Here is a 22,275-nt window from a genome sequence, read left to right on the forward strand (position 1 = left end):
GGTAACACAGGGTAGCAGCTTACTCTGGAACACTGAGGGTAATACAGGATAGCAGCTTGCTCTGGAACACTGAGGGTATCACAGAATAGCAGCTAACTCTGGAACACTGAGGGTATCACAGGATAGCGGCTAACTCTGGAACACGGAGGGTAACACAGAATAGCAGCTGACTCTGGAACACTGGAACACTGAGGGTAACACAGGATAGCAGCTAACTCTGGAACACTGAGGATAACACAGGATAGCAGCTGACCCTGGAACACTGAGGGTAACACAGGATAGCAGCTAATTCTGGAAAATTGAGGGTAACAAAGAATAGCACCTAATTCTGGAACACTGAGTGTAACACAGAATAGCAGCTAATTCTGGAAAATTGAGGGTAACAAAGAATAGCACCTAATTCTGGAACACTGAGGGTAACACAGAATAGCAGCTAATTCTGGAAAACTGAGGGTAACAAAGAATAGCACCTAATTCTGGAACACTGAGGGTAACACAGAATAGCAACTAACTCTGGAACACTAAGGGTAATACAGGGTAGCAGCGAACTCTGGAACACTGAGGGTAACACAGGATAGCAGCTTGCTCTGGAACACTGAGGGTAACACAGAATAGCAGCTAACTCTGGAACACTGAGGGTAACACAGGGTAGCAGCTTACTCTGGAACACTAAGAGTAACACAGGATAGCATCTAACTCTGGAACACTGAAGGTAACACAGGATAGCAGCTGACTCTGGAACATTGACGGTAGCATAGGATAGCAGCTGACTCTGGAACACTGAGGGTAACACAGGATAGCAGCTAACTCTGGAACACTGAGTGTTACACAGAATAGCAGCTAACTCTGGAACACTGAGGGTAACACAGAATAGCAGCTAACTGGAACACTGAGGGTAACACAGGATAGCAGCTAGCTCTGGAACACTGAGGGTAACACAGGATAGCAGCTTGCTCTGGAACACTGAGGGTAACACAGGATAGCAGCTTGCTCTGGAACACTGAGGGTAAAAGGATAGCAGCTAACTCTGGAACAATGAGGGTAACACAGAATAGCAGCTGACTCTGGAACACTGAGGGTAACACAGAATAGCAGCTAACTCTGGAACACTGAGAGTAACACAGGGTAGCAGCTTACTCTGGAACACTGAGGGTAACAGTATAGCAGCTAACTCTGGAACAATGAGGGTAACACAGAATAGCAGCTAACTCTGGAACACTGAGGGTAACACAGGATAGCAGCTAGCTCTGGCACACTGAGGGTAACACAGAATAGCAGCTAACTCTGGAACTTTTTGGGTAACACAGCATAGCAGCTAACTCTGGAACATTGAGGGTATCACAGGATAGCGGCTAACTCTGGAACACGGAGGGTAACACAGAATAGCAGCTCACTCTGGAACACTGAGGGTAACACAGGATAGCAGCTAACTCTGGAACACTGAGGATAACACAGGATAACAGCTGACCCTGGAACACTGAGGGTAACACAGGATAGCAGCTAACTTTGGAACACTGAGGGTAACACAGAATAGCAGCTAATTCTGGAACACTGAGGGTAATACAGGGTAGCAGCGAACTCTGGAACACTGAGGGTAACACAGGATAGCAGCTGACTGGAACACTAAGAGTAACACAGGATAGTATCTAACTCTGGAACACTGAGGGTAACACAGGATAGCAGCTGACTCTGGAACACTGAGGGTAACACAGGATAGCAGCTGACTCTGGAACATTGACGGTAGCATAGGATAGCAGCTGACTCTGGAACACTGAGGGTAACACAGGATAGCAGCTAACTCTGGAACACTGAGGGTAACATAGAATAGCAGCTAATTCTGGAACACTGAGGATAATACAGGATAGCAGCTTGCTCTGGAACACTGAGGGTAACACAGGATAGCAGCGGACTCTGGAACACTGAAGATAGCACAGGAAATAGATTTAAAAAATTTGTGTGTGTGATAAATTTCTTATTTAGACATAAACGGTATGCGCCCATTTGCCTTTTTACTGTTCGGTAGATGGTTTGACCACTTACCATGGGGCAGCGCCAGGGTACTCTTCGCATTATAATCACAACCGTGCACTGTAGTCTATATGGCGCTTACAGTATCTGTGTAATAATTAGCTATATACATGCATGCCAAATTTTGTATGGTTTTGTAAATGAAAAAATATTTTGCATCATTTTACATCTTAACCCTCCTTTCTTTGTTTCATCTCCTAAGATACTTCCTTCTTGTTGGTTACTACACTTGCATTCAACTCCCTTCTGTTATTCCCCCTAATCTGCAGTGCTCAATAAAACAGCTGTGTATGTCATCAGGCAGAACAGCAACACTTTCTAGCTGTAACTCAGCTAACAGCTTTGACAAGTGGAAAAATGAAGAACCGAACTACAAGTCCCAGCAACCTTTGCTCTGAGCAGAGCTGCATTAGTGCAAAGAAAACAACTGAGCCCTAATCACATGACAGGACAAAAAGGCATTGTGATGAATTTATAGGTGTCATTTCCATGGATTAGTGGCTGTCACATTATTAATTTATGAATGAGAGATAAAGAGCTAGTATTCAATTTGCACTTTAACCCTAGCATAGATAAATATACCTGACAGTGTAGACTCTATAAACTAGAATGAGAGGTTCCTGAAAAGCCAATCTAATTCCTTGTAAAAATTGCTGCCAATCTAATTCCTTGTAAAAATTGCTGCCACTATAAGACAGCTCACCTGAACTGATAATGAAGCAGCTGGATCACTTGGATCTGCGTTGCCTTAGTCCTGTTCTGTGTGTAGTGTGCATGCAAACAGTAGTGTTCTAAGCAGGGTTACCAGTATTACCAAAATGTTGGACTCTCCCGGCAAATATGCATTCTAAAATCACTGTCCTAAGAAAATAATGAACCCCTATATCTTAGGAGCAAACCTCTTCAGCAGAAAGCCACAAAATATGTGTATTTTTTTTATTTTATAGAGGTGTATATATAAATATATGTTGAAAGGGAAAGGAGACAGTCCACCATACAATGTATGTGAAAGTCAGTAAGGTGATTTCAGAAGGTGATAACCGTAGTTACATAGTTCAGAATTATGATACTCTAATTCTAATATATGCTGCATATATATCTAACCAGGACTCTAACCCAGCGGTTCCCAAACTGTGTGCCACGGCACCCTGGCACCCTGGAAACATTACTACTGATCAGGAGCCCGTTCAGGTGCCGCGGTCCTTTAAGATCGCGACCAGGACCCTGTAATGTTGGCCGGCTGGGAGGAAGTGACAGCGCGGGAGGAGGCAGCCAAAGTGTGAGGGGAGAGGAGCACGAAGAGCTCCAGACCCCTCACTCCCACAGCAGCAGGAATCCAAGCCACCCTCCTGGCACATAAGGTAAGCTGGAGAAAACAGGAGGGTGGTTGGAGATATTCAAAAAAATCACTTGTATGAGTTAGTGTGTGTATGTGTAGGAGTGTGAGTGCGTGTGTGTGTGTGAGTGTGTGTGTGTGTATTTGTTTGGGTGTGTGTATGAGTTTGTGTGTGTGAGTGAGCATGAGTGTGTGTGTGTCAGGGTGTTTGTGAGTGAGTGTGTGTGTGTGTGTGTGTGTGTCAGGGTGTGCATCTGTGTGTGTGTTTGTGTGTGTGTGTGTGTGTGTATATATATATATATATATATATATATATATATATATATATATGTCAGTGTGCTTCTGTGTCTGCGCACACATCAGTGTATGTGCATCTTTGTGTCATGGTATGTGTTTTTATGTCAGTGTGTGTATCTGTGTCATGGTGTGGACATGTATCAATGTTTGTGTGTGTCAGAGTGCATGTGTGTATATGTCGGTGTGTATCTATGTGTGTGTATGTGTGTATCTAATATGTGTGCATGTGTCGGTGTCTATATGAATTGGCGTGTATGTGTCGGTGTATTTATATGCATCTGTGTGTTAATGTGCATGAATATTTGTGCAAGCATGTATGTATGTATGTATGCATGTGGTAGTGTATGTGCATACATCCAAGCAGTCAAACACCAGCACAATATACAAGCACACTCCTACAATCTAACACAAATATTACATACAAACACACCCCTGCATGCATTCAAAATAAAAAATAAAAAATACAAACACACCCCTTCACTCAAACACAAATACTTCACACAAATGTACACCCGTAATTAAAAGTCAACATTACATTCAGACACACCCCTGCAATCAAACGCAAACATTAAATACAAACACACCCCTGTATTAAAACACAATAACTATATACAAGCACCCCTTCAAACACCAACACTGTACATTACACTATAGCGCCAGTAAATACCGCAGTGCTGTACAGATATACAACATAGAAATTTTGACTTGAGGTGCCTAGGAAAAATACTGAAATATTAAGGGCGCCTTGAACCTAAAAAGTCCCTCTCTCCCTTAAACAAAGGATGCAATCCATACAGCATAGAAGTGTATCTTCATCTTGCAACAGTGTATCAAAATGTTTATACTTATTGCTACTTTAAAAACAAAATCTTTAGCTAAAAGTAAGTTTGATACATATATTAACCAGTCTTTGGACCACAAAGTATGTTTCTATGCATGTGGGGACACTTACACATTATTTGTGACTTTTTTTCAGAGCATTATATAGATTTCCTTTTGTTTGTTTTTTAAATAAAAAATAAAATACAATATGTTTTATTCTTAATAAGTGGTGTTAATATAAAAGGTGATTCATTGAGAGATATTCTGCTTTTGAGATTTTCTTTTATTTGTTCTAAACTATATACAGTGGAACCTCGGAACTCGAACTTAATCCGTTCTAGAAGGCTGTTCGAGTTTCGATTTGTTTGAGAACTAAATCAACATTTCCCACTAGAATTAATGTAAATTTGATTAATCCGTTCCAGAGCCCCAAACTTACAGCATTTGAACACAAATTTTATAGTATAATAATGCCTTACATGCATAAAAAACATATAGGAAAATAATAATAAACACAATGTACAGTAAATGAAAATGTAACTTCACTTAACCTGTAATGAATGATGAAAGATGATGGCGTAAGTGGAAAGGAGAAGAGATATTATTGTTTGAATGGGGATACGTAACTGTTCTTCTGGCATTTTAAAATGTGTCTAAAGTGTGTCTAATTGAACATGTTTGTGGCATGATTTGTTCGGGCACCGAAGATGGTTCGCGCAATGAGACATTTTTAAATTGAAATTTGTGTTCGACTTCCGAATTGTTCATGAATGGGACTGTTCGACTTCCAAGGTTCCACTATATATATATATATATATATACACATACACTGCAAAAACAATACAAATATTGCGTAGGGTTAAAAGCAATGAAATGGGCAAGGATTTCTTTGAAATTGCATTCACAAAAGCAAAATAAATATGAGGCATATCACCATATCTCCATGTGTATCTAGGTCAAGATACACTTTGAAGAGATATGACATAAAGAGTGGTACTCCAGTTACCATTGATATATTGTGATATGCCTTAAGTGTATTTCCTTTTTTGCACTGCACAGCACTCCCCACCTGCCAGTCCCTCAAATCCTGCTTCCCCCTGGTCGGTGCGCCTTACGGTAGCGCCTGCTCTGTTTAAGCTCTGTTTTACTGCCTCCTGTCATCTGGGGCAAACTACCATCATTTCCCCAGTTAGCACACCAATTCCCCTGATACAGGACATTAGGAAACTAACCTGAGTCAGCAGGACAATGCATCAGAGTGAAAAAACAACACCCCATAAACCTATCGATAAAAAGGCTCATAGTCTGATACACCATTCGGTGCACTGTACACCCTCATCAGGAAGCCAAAAAGTTCTAACAAATAATTCCCCTTTTCTGTCATCCTATGTGTGTTGGGCGGGTGCAAGCAATGTAACCAATAACAGAATAATGGGCCTAGCCCTTAATGTAGATAAATAGGCTATTCATCAAATACCTGGTTAATGGCAGTCTATAAAACTCCTGTTCAACTGTTTTGAAGGGATAACCATTCACAGGACCCAATCCAATTTTGAAGATATCCAGTATGGCTTGTTTTTCATGGGGATTAAGATATATTGTGGATATATTGTCCCGTAGAGCCTAACAATATATTTTAAAATGTTTGTTTTATTTGTGTTTAAAGGGACTTGCATCACTTGACAAATATCTTTTAAACCAGCAAGCGAACACTTCTTTAAACGTATGTAATAAAAGTTTATAAACTTACTATAAACTTGGTCAGATTGTATTATTGGGCATGCCACTCAACTTAGGGAGTTTTTTTCAGCCTGCCCTCCAACCTCCTATTTATCTAGGAAACAGGGCAGCAGCAGGAGAGTTAAACCAGACACCAGAGCCATCTCTGCAGGAATCACACTGATCAGACTCAGTGGCGTACACATGACCCATGGGGCCCCGGTGCAAAAAGTGTTTGTTCATCTGACATTTATATTCATTCGTCTTTCTGACGAATGAATAGACGAAATTCCCGTCTGATTCTTGGACAATAGCAAATGCCCAAGTGTTTAACTGGGCATGCCGGGAATTTCACAGTGCTATCTAGTGTGGGCAGATGACGTGTACCACAGGGACTTCACCTGCCCACACAAAGATGGCGGCATCCAGGACCTAGGTTCGGGCACAAAATAAAGATTTTTAAAAAGGTAATATGGGGGGGGGGGGCTTAGGGGCATACTGGTGTGACTAGGGGGGAAATTAGATGTAGTGGAGTCGGGAGGGGGGGTTAAAAAAACGGATGTGGCCATGACAGTGCCGCTTAGAAAGCCTCTGTCTCTTTTGCACCATCCCCAGCTCCTCTGTGTCCCTTTGTGTCCTCCCAGCCCTTCTAGGTCTCTCTCCCAAGCCCTGGTCTGTCTCTCTTGCCACTTCTACAGTCCCCTCTGTTCAGTGTTAATTTTAGCAGCAAATTTCAATTTAGTTGTAGATACCAAAATACCAGAGTATTACAGTATGCAGTTTTAGTTATAGTCTTTTAACTAGAAAGCCATTTTAGTCATCTGAATTGTTTTAGTTTTAGTCTTGTTTTAGTCGACTAAATTTCAAAAATTTTAGTCGACAAAATTAACACTGAACTGCACATAGGTAAATCTGACATGCATGCCCAATACACTTTTCCAGCAGTCCTAGGGACTGAACACTGATTGGTTAGAACAGTGTTACCCTCATGGAGTGAGTGTGGAAAGCATTAGAAAGAAGAAGCAGGTAAATATAAAAACTAGCTAATTTACCTGCGTTTTCAGGGTGCAGAGTGAGGCAATTCTATCATTCAAAACGAAAGCTTTAGAATAAAACAGTTGTCTCAAAGTGATGCATGTCGCTTTGATGTCAGTGATCACCTGCAACATGGAAACAATGAATCTACTGCTAGTTGTGGATGTTACACAAGTGTGTAGGCTCCTATAGCTAAGGCTACAATTGGCCAATGAGGGGCATGTTAATTTTGGGCGTGTAAGTAGACGTGTGGCCAGGGGCAGGGCTGTTCTGAGAAATTTTACAGGACTTAATAATAATTTATGCAACTAAAATGTAATTTAGAACAAGAGCAATGTATCTTATTTACACAGAGTGAGTTCTAAACACATTTATTGTTGTGTAAAGACACATTACTGTTAGTCTTGTTGCTGTGAAGCTCTGTTATACACTCAGACATACCAATAATACCGAGCTCCTAGAAAAGAGGGACATTAGGAGAGAAAAGAGGAACAGATGGATTTAGGCCCAAAATATGGACTTTCTCTCATAAATAGGTACACTTGGAAGGTATGCTTCTATCTGCTGCATGTTAACCTTACAGAAGTTAAATGCCTGGATAAATGTTACCAAGAACATCTAAGAACTGTGTTTGACTGCTAAAACATATATTACACCCTACCTGGCATTGGTCTGGTTAAAAATATTAACACAACAAGCATGTGCGTCTTTATGCCTTAAAACGGCACTGTCGCAATCTGAGGACTTTGCTGAATTCGCAAAGACGCCCAACGGTGACATCGCTGCTAAGGGTCCGGTGGCTGGGGGGGTGCATGCAAAGATGAGATTTACTTACCTGAGCCTGTCGCTTAGAGGCGCGGCCATCTTGATCCGGCGGGTCCTCTCTGGAGGCAACGTCACTGCTGCATTGAAGTCTATGGAGGATCCTGCGGTCTCCATAGGCAAGGCCAATTCCTTGCAGGTATCATTGGTGATGGCTGTTGGGATTGGCACTTAGACTCTACCATGAGTGTAAGAATGTCATGAGGAGGAGAAATACAGAGACAAAACAGTCCATACTTTGTCTCTGCATATCTCTTGACTGGGTTGGCATTTTCAGAATTAAAGATTCTATCTTTATGAAATGCTCATTTTTAGGGTGGGGTGACAGTGCCGCTTTAATGATTAATCAAAGTACACTGTGGTTAAAATGTATGTCCAAATAGTTTTTTAAAAAAACAGGAAGCATGAGCAATATTTTCGTATTTCAGAGTGAAGAAATATTCCTTCTTTGATCAGACGTCTGAGGTGACCGTAATCAACCAACTCTCATTTCTAAGGCATTCCTGTGAATACATAACATTGGATTCAGAACGTAGAACCCAAACTTTACTTTCTCCCCATATGTTGCCGAATCCCTATGCTTAAAGGTAAGTTCCTCCTGACGCCTATCCTCAGCCACATTCCATGGTGCTTAAAAAGCCATGATTTTCACTCTTATTTAAATATCCACACACTAAGTGACTTATTCTTGAAACTCACTTCTAGCAAATATTAATACAAGTAAACAGGGAAGTAGGCAAGCTTTCTGCCTTAGATTGTAAACTACTGACTCATACCAAGAAGGCTCGAAGGACCTAGCTGGAAGGTGGGAGCAGAATTCTGGATTGTTTTGTGTATATGCTGTTCTCTTACAGAAGCTCAAAGGACCTCACAGAAAGGTGAAAGTGCTATTCTGTCATATGGTGTAAGTTTGCAGCTAATACTAACACCCGTTTCTACAATCAATAGGCTGACTGTTGTTTTGCATGCTCTGTGTTAAAACCAAGTACGGTATATGAATTATATTTGCTGTATAGGAAATGAAAGCAGAGTATCCAACACAGCTACATTAGTAAAATGCAATGGGCAAACAGAGGCAGAACAATGGGGGATATATCTGTAAAAAGTTTTCGAAAGGGATCTCTTTTTAAAATGGGGGTGCATGGAATAGTTAATGACCAATTTAAGTTTATTAAAGAGGTTTAAAGGCAGACGAGAAAGGGTCAGCTTTCTTGTCAGTATATTACAACAGCAATTTAATTTTTGCAACCTGACAATTATGTCCCACTAACTAAACACAATAGATAATATTCATGTTATGGGGTGGTCCTTAACCCCAGTTACCTCCTTGAGTCTCTGATACCTGGGAGTTGACTGCGGCAGTACCCCCACCAAGCAGGGCATCTAGGGTATGAATGTGGGGTCTTGCTGAAAAAATATTTGTAAAAAAATATAAAGAATATTAAAAAAAGGAAAGTAACACAAAAGTGAAAAAAAAAAGTTAAGAAAAAGTCATAAATATTTAGAAATAGTGGGCGGGTGCAAAGACTCCCAGAAAGACTCCCAGAAACAGTGCATATTATTCAAAAACACTACGTGCATTATTTTTTCACACTCTTTCATGGTCTCTCACTAACAAAGTTATTTGCTAAAGTGTGAATTCAAAGTGAATTTAAAATTCAAGGTTAAAAATAAATAGAATTATCTAAGTCAGCTAAGCTTCTAGATTTACTATTTTGCCTTAAATTTGAAATTCACTTTGAATTCACTTTTAAGACACTGAACTGGCCTCCAAATTATCAAATTGTGACCAAGACAATGTCTCCAAATCTGCTATTCTACCTAAACTTTGCCATGTTTGGATGGATTCACTATACTTATATGTTTAATGGATTACCTTACAAAAAGAGAAGTCCTGCGCTTAAGCTGCAAGGACTACAACACACATCAGCCCCAATATATAGTAAAAACCAAAGAAAAGAAAATGTTACTTGCGCTTTTTCCTTAATCCCTATGTATATTTAGACAAATGGAGGTCATTTAGTTGCTCCAATGGCCATTGGAGGGATGCCCGCCTGCCAACGTCAAGGCAGACCCCCCCTAAGCGGGTCCTAACACTGACCCTTCAGCCTGCTTCCTTGAGCTTCTGGCAAAGATATCTCTAATGAGACAGAAAGACCTCCATTTGTCTAAATATACATAGGGATTAAGGAAAAAGCGCAAGTAACATTTTCTTTTCTTTGGTTTTTACTACATATTGGGGCTGATGTGTGTTGTAGTCCTTGCAGCTTAAGCGCAGGACTTCTCTTTTTGTATTTGTATTTACTTTGTATCACACAGCCTGGTTACAATGCTGCTACCCATCCCATGTGTTCCCTATTAAGGGTTAATAAGTAAAGGGGTGTATATAAAAAATACCCCTTTCTGTCTCATTAGAGATATCTTTGCCAGAAGCTCAAGGAAGCAGGCTGAAGGGTCAGTGTTAGGACCCGCTTAGGGGGGGTCTGCCTTGACGTTGGCAGGCGGGCATCCCTCCAATGGCCATTGGAGCAACTAAATGACCTCCATTTGTCTAAATATACATAGGGATTAAGGAAAAAGCGCAAGTAACATTTTCTTTTCTTTAATGGATTACCTTGCCAGGATGATTCACAAAGTGCGATTTGACAGGAACTCAAAGTGCGATTTCTAATATTTGGCAAAAACTGTTGAATTTTGAGCTTTTTTTTCCCTATTCACTTATTTGTATTTTTTTTATATACCGTATATATTTTATGCAGTTGATTAGCATTGATTATTACTTGGAGTTTCTGAAATAACAGCAGTGGTTCACAAATCCAGCCATCCTGGTCACACCCCAACTAAGCTTGATGACATTTGCAATCCACAGCAGCTGCAGTAGAATAGGTGTTGTTTTTTGTGTGTCCCTAAACAAGCACATTTGTGAGCGATCTACATATATCTGGTAGCATAATCTTATCAGGGGCGGGTCCAGAGTCCAATCTCGGGAGGGGCACTTTGCCAAGTTTGGTAAGACGAGCTGATAGAAAAATATATTGTGCTGCCTAAAGGATAGCCAACTTATGATTAGAGACACTCCCCTGCCCAAATGGAAGAAAAACTATTGAGAAGCCTCTGAAACTTCCCTCTGTGCATGCATGCACTCCTCATGGGCACAAGGCCTGTTCTGATGTCTGAGGATGAAGTATGTGGGGCAAGGCAGGTATGCTCAAATAGAGAGTGCTTGCCACTTCCATAAGCACAGGGGATCTAATGGAAGCAGGAGGCAAACCTACCTGTCTGTCTGATTAATTAAGGGTGTAATGAAGTAATGATTTCGCATTAAAATTGGCACTTTTATAAAGTGCTTTTGAAGTGGGATACTCCTCAACCATAAAGCACTTCAGCAAGCCTCTCTCATAACAGAAAGACTAATTTGATCTCATCCATCTAATTCACTGAAATGTCCTCCTCATGCTCTAACTAGTAGTATTGGTGGGAGGCACTGTGGGGGAACCATTTCTTAGTGTTAATTCAGGTACCGTCACAGAATATTCCGTAAAACCATTTTACAGGTCCCTGCTCTATGGATGAGAGCACTCTGCAGACGTTCTCAGCCAATTAATGCAGTCCTACATGCCACTGTTTAGCTTATTGGGGTTAGCTGGATTATCAAGGAAAATCTGAAAACAGGGACTGGAGCTGCAAGCATCCATTGAGACCCAGGTACATTGTCAAACCATTCTAAAATGGTTTGACAAATGACACTAGGAAAGGACTATGGCACTCTCTGCACAATAACTATTACAGCAGGCTCCTATGAATATATTTAAAAATAAAAGTATGGGGACGGTCCCACTGACATTTGCTGTCTTAAACTGATGGCACTAGACTGTCAGATAGTTGCTGACTAGCCCCTGGTTTGTGGGTGCTGGGTGGCTGACTCAAGATCATGGGAGCTGATCTGTGGTCTTTGTGGGCACCAGACCCAGATATCAGTAGGTGCCTGATGACTGACCTGGTCTTGGTGGACGCTAGATGGCTGGATATTACATAGTTACATAGCTGAAAAGAGACTTGCATCCATCAAGTTCAGCCTTCCTCACATATGTTTTTGCTGTTGATCCAGAAGAAGGCAAAAAACCTAGTCTGAAGCATTTCCAATTTTGCAACAAACTAGGAAAAAAAGATAATGGTTTGGACTGGCCCCTAATATATTTGTATAATGTTATAATTTCCCCTCTGAGGTGCCGTTTTTCCAAACTAAAGAGATTTACATTTTTTAACCTTTCTTCATAACTAAAATGCTCCATTTCTTTTATCAATTTTGTAGCTTGTCTCTGCACTTTTTCTAGTGCCATGATATCCTTCTTTAGAACAGGTGCCCAAAATTGCACAGCATATTCAAGGTGTGGTCTTACCAGCGATTTATAAAGAGGCAAAATTATATTTTCATCCTGAGAAATTATGCCCCTATTTATACATGACAAAACCTTACTGGCCTTAGCAACTGCAGATTGATAGTGTATATTGCTGTCTAATTTGTTGTCTAAAAAAATTCCCAAATCCTTCTCGTGTATGGTTATCCCTAATTCACTACCATTTAGGGTGTAAGTTGCTTGTGCATTCTTGACCCCGAAGTGCATAACTTTGCATTTCTCTACATTAAATTTCATCTGCCATTTTAGTGCCCAGTCCATAATCTATTCAAATCCCTCTGGAGCAAAGCAATATCCTGCTCACATTTTATTACTTTATTTTTGTGTCATCTGCAAACACTGAAACATAGCTTTCAATGCCTATTTCAAGATCATTTATAATTAAATAGAAGTGGTCCCAAAACAGAACCCTGAGGGACACCACTTACCACTTTTGTGCAGCCTGAAAATTTACCATTATTGCAACTCGTTGTACTCTTTTCTTAAGCCAATGTTCTACCCAAGAACAAGAATATTCCTCTAGACCAATTTATTTTAGTTTGAAGACTAACCTATTGTGAGAAACCACATCAAATGCCTTGGCAAAATCCAAGTAGATCACATCCATTGCAACACCCTGATCTATACTTCTACTTACTTCTTCGTAGAATGCAATTAGGTTAGTTTAACATGACCTATGTTTCATAAAACCATGTTGATTATTGCTAATAACAAAGGTCCCTTAAGAGCCCTTCACATATTTTCTCAGTCACAGACGTTAAGCTTACTGGTCTATAATATCCAGGCAAGCATTTTGAACTCTTTTTAAATATAGGAACAACATCTGCCTTCCTCCAATCTTCCGGTACAATAGCTGAAATAAAATAATCTTGAAAAATTAAATACAGAGGTTCACTTATTTCCCCACTTAGCTCCTTAAATACTTGTGGGTGAATACCATCAGGCCCCAGAGCTTTATTTACATTAATTTTCTTTAACTGTTGTAGCACCTTGTCTCAAGTCATCCAATCACAAGTTATCTGCAAGTTTTTTGCAGCAATCATTTGCACATTTCTTGCCATAGGACCCTCATTAATATACACTGATATAGGCCAGACAGCTGGCAACGGTGAGCTGATTAGTGTGAGTATGCAGAGTAGGTTCTGTTTTCAACTTTCTCTCTCCTATTGCTTTGTCTAAAGCTCAACATTTCATTCAAATATACTCAACACTGCAAGCCTGGAGGGTCCATGGCACATTTATCAAAGGTGAATTTTTACTCACCAGGGCAAAATTTTCACTTGCCAATGATTAATAGACGAGTGAAAATTTTTAATTACTCATCAGGGCTGAATTTTCACTTGCCAATGGTTAATAGACGAGTGTAAATTTTGAACAGTGACCTATACAGACCAGTGCCTACAAACAAATGTAAGCGACAGACAGGGCCAAAGTAAGAGCCCATAGAGCCTGTTGCGGACAATTATGATAGGCCTAATTATAAAATCGTATCGACAGAAAACACTAAAACAGTCATACCTCCCAAGCATCATCTATCTAGTGGATGTGGTTCTGGAGAGAAACTTACATGATATAGCTTCAAGAAAAAACATACCCTACGCTTTCATCTTACAAGTAAATCCATACCCCCAACAGCAGTGTTCATTGAAGCAGGATTTCAGGGAGTGGGGTAAAAGGGTGGGCCATGAAGTGAATCACGTAACCAGAACTGCCCAAAGGGGAAATCATGCCCAAAAAAAATCTGCCCAAGGAATTAGATGTCCAGCCTGGGGTGAATGCATGTCAGGCTGCCTGCCAATCATGCAGGTTAGCCAACTAAGGGCATACTGTGCAGACAGCACCCTGAGCTTGGCATAAATGTGTCTAATGATGCGCTGCTAAGGACTGTCCTCTAGCACTCACTTGTCCACTCATCTCCTAACCTTCTTACTTGCAGGCAGAAGCTTCTGTTACACAGTCTGGAACAGAGAAAGGTGTATGTAGTGAGTGTAGAAGAAAGGGAACATGCAACAGAATTAGAGAGACTGAAGCAACAAAAGCATTTGCATAGTGCGCACAATCATCTTTACATTAACTAATTTCATTGTCAACCAGTCCACACACATTTTGTTCCCTCCATGCACATGTGAAGAGTAGTAAAATTATATAGATATATTTTTAGCAATTTAACAATGGGCCTATTTCATGGGCATGGGCAGCTACAACTCCATCAGTCTCTGTGTTAATCCAGCCCTGGAGACTATCTTCTATATCTTATCAATCTACTTAATAACCCTGGCACTGCAAGTACCACGGTGCTTAAAAAACTCTGCCTTGCCAGAGTTAAAGGGACTTTATAGTCATCCAGACCATTTCATCTCTGGTCTAGGTGCAGTGTCCCAGTCCCACTTAGTCCTGCAATGTAAATCATTGCAATTTTCAAGAAACTGCCACTAGAGGCACTTCCTGTTGGCTATGTAACTTTTGGTCGCCTAATTGACACTGGACATCCTCATGCTCTGCATGCGGACATCCAGCGTTAGTTAAATCCACATAGGAAAACAATGAAGCAAGGCTTTCCTATGGGGAGGGCCTTGTGTGCTCTAAGTGTTTGCTGCACATGCGCATTAGCCCCTCCCCACCATCAGATGACATCAGAGGAGGCGGAGCGCTGACCAGAGATCGGCAATGGAATCGAGTGAGTACTCAAAGGTTTTTTTTAACCCTTTATGAGCAGGGTGTATGAGGGAGGGGGGGAACCAGAGGGCTCTATAGTGTAAGGAAAACAACTGTGTATGTCTTAATACTATAGAATCCCTTTAAATATGACTAAGCTAGGTTAAAGAACACACATGGCTTTTTTTTTTGTACAGGAAATAAAATAAAATAAACTATTTGTAAGCATTATTTCAAAACATTACTGCAACTGCAATGTGGTTCGGATAATAGGATAAACCAAGAGGAAGTCTGCGCTTTTCTTAGAGATGGCCAAATGTTGTAAGAAGTTGAAAATATAATTTATCTTAAGAACAGAAAGTTCAGCTGTATTAGATTCTAAATTTTAATTTTCTATTTTTGTCTCTTAACAGGATTTTTACGAACATGCTCAAGTTATGTGTACTTAAGTATGCATGATCCTCACCTCTTTGTAGCCAGCAAGCACCCTTACAATCGACTGTTGCATTCTTGGAAGCTCTCATCTGTCACAGTTGATTTCCCCCTTCAGCTGGACCTTTCTTTGAACACAGAACCTAAGAATGTGTCTTCTGGACTTTATGTTTTAATGCCATCTGAAAAGTTATTTGATCTTCACAATTACAATGTGTACTACTACAGAGTACTTTCCCCAGAGAGTTCTAACTTTCTCAAAAAGAAATAACTGTTCTGTAGAAACATTACATTTATTTTGTAGCAGTTGCCAAGACAGCTAACATTAATTCCTCTATTTTTCCTGTTTTTGTCTAGCTGGTCATGTGCTCTAAGGCCATGCTTTTGTTACTAACATGGCTTGTGTTGCTTTCTTTGGTTAAAAATGGAGACAGTTATGCAGTGCAAGGCTGTGATATACATGGGCGGGAATACCCGAAGGTCCTATGCTACAAACGGGGTTTAACTCGTGTCCCTGAAAAACTACCCGAGAGAACTGTGAACCTTGACATCTCGTACAACAAAATTCAAGTAATAGAGGCTAAAAACTTCAACAATCTTACATTATTGCATGAAATGAACATTTCAAGTAATCAAATAAGCTTCATTGGTATTGGTACATTTCAGAACTTGCCCGCACTAAGACACTTGAACTTGAGCAGCAATAGAATAGAGTCACTAATAAGCGGCATGTTTGATGGTCTTCAGAATATCACCACATTGTTGTTGAATGATAACCACATAGCAACTATAGATGCAAATGCATTTTTTGGGTTGCCAAACCTTAAAGTTCTTGGTCTTTCATCTAACCGCCTTTATACATTAAAAGCTTTGGGTACTGCCTTTAAAGTATGGAGATTAGAGGAAATATATATTGCAAACAATAGCTTACAGCATTTTGCAACCAGTGACTTGTCAAACATTTCAACCAACCTACATTCTATTGTTGCTTCCACTAATCCATTTTCTGCTGTTAATATAGTGACTGGTATCTTACAGAACATTAGTTACCTGGACTTATCATTCACCCAGAAAACAGTCTTATGGAATCTTACCGAGCCATGCTTCTTGAGTGGGTTAAAGCGGTTAAATCTGGAAGGAATGAACCTACCACCAGCTGCTGTGTCCAACATTATACAAAGTCTTACTTGCACCTCTCTGGAAGAAATTAACTTAGGTAATTTAAATCTGACAGACTCGGATCTTCTTATTCAAGAATTATGTCAGCATCACCCAAAACTAAAAGTTATCCTCCTCCATGGTAATAAGTACAGAGAATTTAAGGATACTTTTCAAAACTGTACCCAACTAGTAGAGTTGGATATATCCCAAAACATGTTCCAACATGTTTCAACATCCACTTTTGAACATCTTGGTGTTCTCCAACAGCTGTCTATAGCCAATAACAAGTTAACTTCCATACCAAATGATCTGTCTCACATGAGTGCATTGAACAAAATGAACCTTAGCAACAACCATCTATCAGAAGTGTTTTTAAACAATTCCAAGTCATATGACAAACTGAAGAGTCTTGATTTATCTGGAAACAAAATTACAGTGTTCTATTCCTCATTTCTAGGTAATTGGTCTCTGCAAGACCTGAACCTAGGTGACAACCAGCTTTTGGATATCTCTGGCTCTTTTCAAGGCAGTCTGAAAAAACTGGAAGTATTGTGGCTGCGGAAAAATAAATTAAGTTCTCTTTCATCTGATACTTTTCAAAATTTGGTATCTCTCAAATTTCTAAATCTGATCGACAATCAGTTAGAAGAAATAGAGACTGGATCCTTTAATGGTCTTGAAAACTTGCAAACCTTACTCCTTGGTAGCAACAAGTTGACACAAAAGTCTTTAAAGAAACCTATTTTTCAAGGCCTGAAATCTCTTTCTGAACTCCAGCTTTTTAACAACAACCTAAACTATGAGTCTTCTACAAATCTAGAATTTCCACCATTTCAGGCACTTACATCTTTAAAATTACTAACCCTCAACAGCCAGGCCCATAATGGCATGGAAAATATACCTGCTAATTACTTTGATGGCTTAGTTTCTTTGCGAAAGCTCCATGCTGGCAATACAGCTGTAAAAAACTTTGACCCAGCAACATTTACATACACTCCTGGCCTACAAGAACTGGATATGAGTAACAATCATATTCTAGATATAGATCCAAGATTGTTAGAACACCTATGTAACTTGACTGAACTCCATATCAACCAAAATAATCTTGGTTCACTGAACTTTCTGAAGGCAGCTAATTATTCCAAGCTCATTCTTCTAAGGGCTGTAGGAAACCAACTTAACACATTCACTTCTGACCAACTGAATTTCTTACCTGCTCTTGAATTTCTAGATCTTCGCAGCAACCCTTTGACTTGCAGTTGTGAAAACAGGTGGTTTATAAACTGGGTAGAGACTGATCGAAAAACCCAAGTGTTGTACTTCTACGAGTATGAATGTGCTTATCCTCCATCCCGTAAGGGTGAAAAACTGTTCACTTTCAATACTGAAGCCTGTACACTGCACATTGATTACATTTTATTTCTCACCACATGTCTTTTGATAAGCAACATGATGGTAATTTTGACATTATGGAAATTTTGGAGATGGCAAGTGCTTTACAGCTATTACGTTTTCCTGGGATTTTTATACGACCGGAAGCATCATCAAAAGAAATATAACTACCAATATGATGCCTTTATCTCCTACAATAGTCACGATGAAGAGTGGGTTTTTAACCAACTTGTTCCAAACCTCGAAGAAACGTACAAGTGGAAACTTTGCCTACATCATCGAGATTTTGAACCTGGAAAGCCCATAATTGATAATATAATAGACAGTATTTACAGCAGCCGGAAAACAATCTGCATCATCAGCAGTCACTACTTAGAGAGTGAATGGTGTTCAAAAGAAATCCAGGTGGCAAGTTACCGTCTGTTTGATGATCATGCTGATGTTCTTATCTTGTTGTTTCTGGAGGATATACCTAATAACAGACTTTCTCCTTATCACCAGATGAGGAAACTTATAAAAAAGAAGACATATCTCATTTGGCCAAAGAACCTAAATGCTTGTCCTCTTTTCTGGTTCAAGGTAAATCAGGCCTTAGAAAATAAAACAAATGAAGAGGATGAAAACAGCCCATTGGCAGCATTATGCACATAAAATGAATGGTAGAAATGTTGTTTAAATTAAATATTCAGATACAATGAAGGATATATCAGATCATGGTCTAGAAGTAAGTGGGTTGAATATATATCAAATCAGCTTCTATGAACGCAAAGTAGACTAAGGGACCTTTTCCATTATTAAACAAAAAAAGTTTTGCACATACAATCACAAACCTCACTGTAGGTGAGCACTGTAATGACCATCAAAGTGTCACGCCATCTGCCAATGACTAAATGAGTCCAAAACTTGAGCTTTTTGGCTCAAAGCAAAAAAAGACATAGAAAAATATGTGTTTTTTTTTCATCATAAGACACTTCAAACCAATTAACCCTTAAAGAGAAACTATAGGGGGCGTGGCCTGGAAGCCGAGGAAGATGGCAGCGTGATTCCTGAGCTCCCTTCCAGGCTCGACTATTTTCAGCGTTTATCCTCGCCAAAAGCACCTTTCTGCCCCGACAATGGGCAAATCTCACAAGGCAACACCGGCCACCAAGTCTGCTGACACTCCCAGAGGAAGCAGCCATCATTCCCTGAGGCAATACCTGATCGCCCCGGCGGACCCGGACACGCAGGCCTCCAACGACTCTGCGGCCTCCGAAGGGCCTTTCCCGCCATCACCACACAGGGGGGAGACTCTCACCGGGACCCCCCTAGGGGACACCCCAGCCACCCACCCTGACTGGATGGATATCCTGCGTAACTTGCCTACGAAGGAAGACCTGCGAGCGGCGAACAGCGAGCTCCGCTCCTCCATCACGTCGGAGCTGCAGGCCATGAGGGAAGAATTTTGCGGCCTGCGCCAGAGGGTCTCTCAGCTTGAGGCGGACTGCGACCACATGTCATCGGCGCAGTCCGCAACCGCAGACTCCCTGCAACTCAGCACCCTTCAAATCCGACAAATGGCTTACCATCTAGAAGACCTCGATAACCGGGGCAGACGGCAAAACCTAAGGATTCGTGGTGTGCCGGAAGAAGTAGACGACACAACCCCAGTACAACACACCCTTACGGGCCTATTCAATAACCTACTGGACAGACCACCACAGGCCCCACTCGAGATAGTGAGAGCCCACAGAGCCCTCAGACCGAGGGGACCGCCTGGGGGCATCCCCCGAGACATAATATGCTGCTTAGCCAATTTCCAACAAAAAGAGGAGATCCTCCGCAAAGCAAGAGAACTGGGCAGGGTACTACTAGACGGCACGGAGATCCAGCTATACCCGGATCTGTCACCCACTACGCTGGCGTACCGCAGGGCTTTGCGCCCTTTCACCAGGCAGCTACAATCCAACAAAATTAAATACCGCTGGTGTTTCCCACACGGACTCCAAGTACAAACCCCGAAAGGCCCTTTCGAAATTCGAGAAAAGAACGACATGGAAGCTATTGCGAGAGAGCTGCAAATAACACCAGCTTCCTTAACCTGGCCTGACCCCCTGATGCTTTACACGCCTGCCCAGAGAACCGGGAGACAGGCCGCCGGATCCCAGATACCAAGGACCACACGCCAACAGGCAGCAGGCCCACGCGGCCTATAAACGGACATAACACCCGAACGGCACCTGTCCCAGGGACTTTGGGCCCGGCAACGGGACGTCCACTTCATCGAGCTCCACGCAGCCTCTACCGTGATGACTGCGGCCCAGACGGTCCATCTCGGACCTTACAACCCACACCTGGAACTGTTGACACCACCACCCACCCCTACTCACAGACCCCCTCACCCAGCAGGGAACCACAAACCCGGGGCGCTGATCCAAGTAACGAAGAGCTCAAGGAGGCACCAGAGACCGCCACGGAGCGGGACACACCAGCTACAGACTCTGTTGCACAACCACGGAACCGACCTGGGTTACCCCAGGCCTCAGGGCCGGCCAGGACTGCATGGAGCAAGTGCTCTGGGGGACTCACTGCCTGAGAACCGCAAGTACAAACCTAACACCGGCCTCGCGGCCCAGGGGCCTATCCACTCCTGAAGGGGGACCGGGGGGAGGGATAGGATGGGGTTACAGCTAAACGGGAGTGGGATGGGGGGGATTCCCTATGTATGCTATGCAATTGTATCCGGAGATCGGGGGCTGCGGGGCGGGCTGGGTCACCGTCTCCTCCTTAATAGACCCGTGACGACCTTATCAGGAGCGGGCCGGGGGGACGGGGACCCGGCGCGCCCGGGCCTCCGAGAGGGTGGGTGGGGGAGGGAGAAACCCGGAGATGGAACACTGTCTGAGGGGGAGACACAGGGCCTTAGGAACGGGGGCCGCAGACCGGACCGGGCAACCGCACCCCCCGAGTTGACCTGCGATGACCTACCCAGGAGCAGGCGGGGGTGCGGGGTCCCGGCCCGCTCGGGCCCTCGGATGGCGAATGGATTACAATCATCGTGTCCCCGAGAGGACAACACGGAGGGGGGGGGGGGGGACAATAAAGAGAGGCCCACTTGGGCCCCACGACACGGACCTCGAGAACACAACACTGGGCGGCCTGGGGGCTGGGCCATCACGACATGGGATAGGTGCCACCATATCCTAACGCCTGTATTCATATTTAAATGTAAATTTTAATACATGTTTACTGTTACTGTGTTTAACTGCTTTATATACTGTTGCTTGCTGTTGCCGAAATGCATCTGCCCCTCACACCTCAGGCGAGGACACGCATACTTATGCTATAGCTACTGACAGAGCCACGAAGGAGACATAAGGGAAACCGACTGCGTAGGACGAACAGGGTTGACAAGAGATCACAAGGTGACTTGCCCACGACAGTCCGCACGCAGCGGGACCACGGTTTACCCAGAGGCCTAGGCCTTCCTCCTACTCCCCCAAGAGACAGGCGCCACGCAAAGGCGGCCGAGACACTGGGCCCCCTACTAGGCTCAGGTCTTAGGGACCGCCTGGACGCCACACTCTAACGCCTCTGACGCGGCGGAATCCCACAAACCTAATCTCTAACCCCCTCACACAGACGCTACATAGACCCCTTACTAACTGACGACCGACGGACTGACGGGTCCTCGAGATGTCACTCACACCGGCCAACCTTACGATCCTATCCCTGAATGCGAGAGGCCTGAACAAGCCTGAACGCAGAGCAGCTGCTCTACGGGACTTTCACGCGGCCAGTGCGTCCATAGTGTACATACAGGAGACACATTTTAGAGAAGGGTCCAGACCCAAACTACGGGACCACCGATACACTGCAGGGTATTTTAGTGATTACCACGGTGGCAAGGCAAGAGGTGCAGCAATACTCATACACAAAAGGGTACCCCTCCAGGAGACAGGAGTCCAAACGGACAGGGAAGGTAGATATGTGTTTATGAAGGGGACAATAGCGGGCCAGACGTACACGTTCGCCAACGTGTACGCCCCCAACCAGAGACACCATAGGTTTTTCTCACAGACTCTCCGCAAACTGGCAGCATTCACTGAGGGCATACTAATCTTGGGCGGGGACTTCAATCTGACGCTAGACCCGAAGTGGGATTCATCCACCGGCACC

At 42.5% G+C, this 22,275-nt stretch overlaps 1 protein-coding gene across 1 annotated transcript in view; it reads left to right on the forward strand.

Moving 5' to 3' along the window:
* Positions 1 to 19,110, forward strand: part of LOC134602447 (toll-like receptor 13) — a 37,711-nt gene extending 18,601 nt beyond the window's left edge. Inside the window, exons 2-3 of the mRNA XM_063447338.1 lie at positions 8,488 to 8,646; positions 15,546 to 19,110. Of these exons, the coding sequence (XP_063303408.1) occupies positions 15,928 to 18,768 (2,841 nt within the window). The 5' untranslated portion in view covers positions 8,488 to 8,646; positions 15,546 to 15,927 and the 3' untranslated portion in view covers positions 18,769 to 19,110. The remainder of the gene's footprint in view (positions 1 to 8,487; positions 8,647 to 15,545) is intronic.
* Positions 19,111 to 22,275: the final 3,165 nt, after the last annotated feature.

Source organism: Pelobates fuscus, chromosome 3, assembly GCF_036172605.1.
Source record: "Pelobates fuscus isolate aPelFus1 chromosome 3, aPelFus1.pri, whole genome shotgun sequence".
NCBI classification, from domain to species: Eukaryota; Metazoa; Chordata; class Amphibia; order Anura; family Pelobatidae; genus Pelobates; species Pelobates fuscus.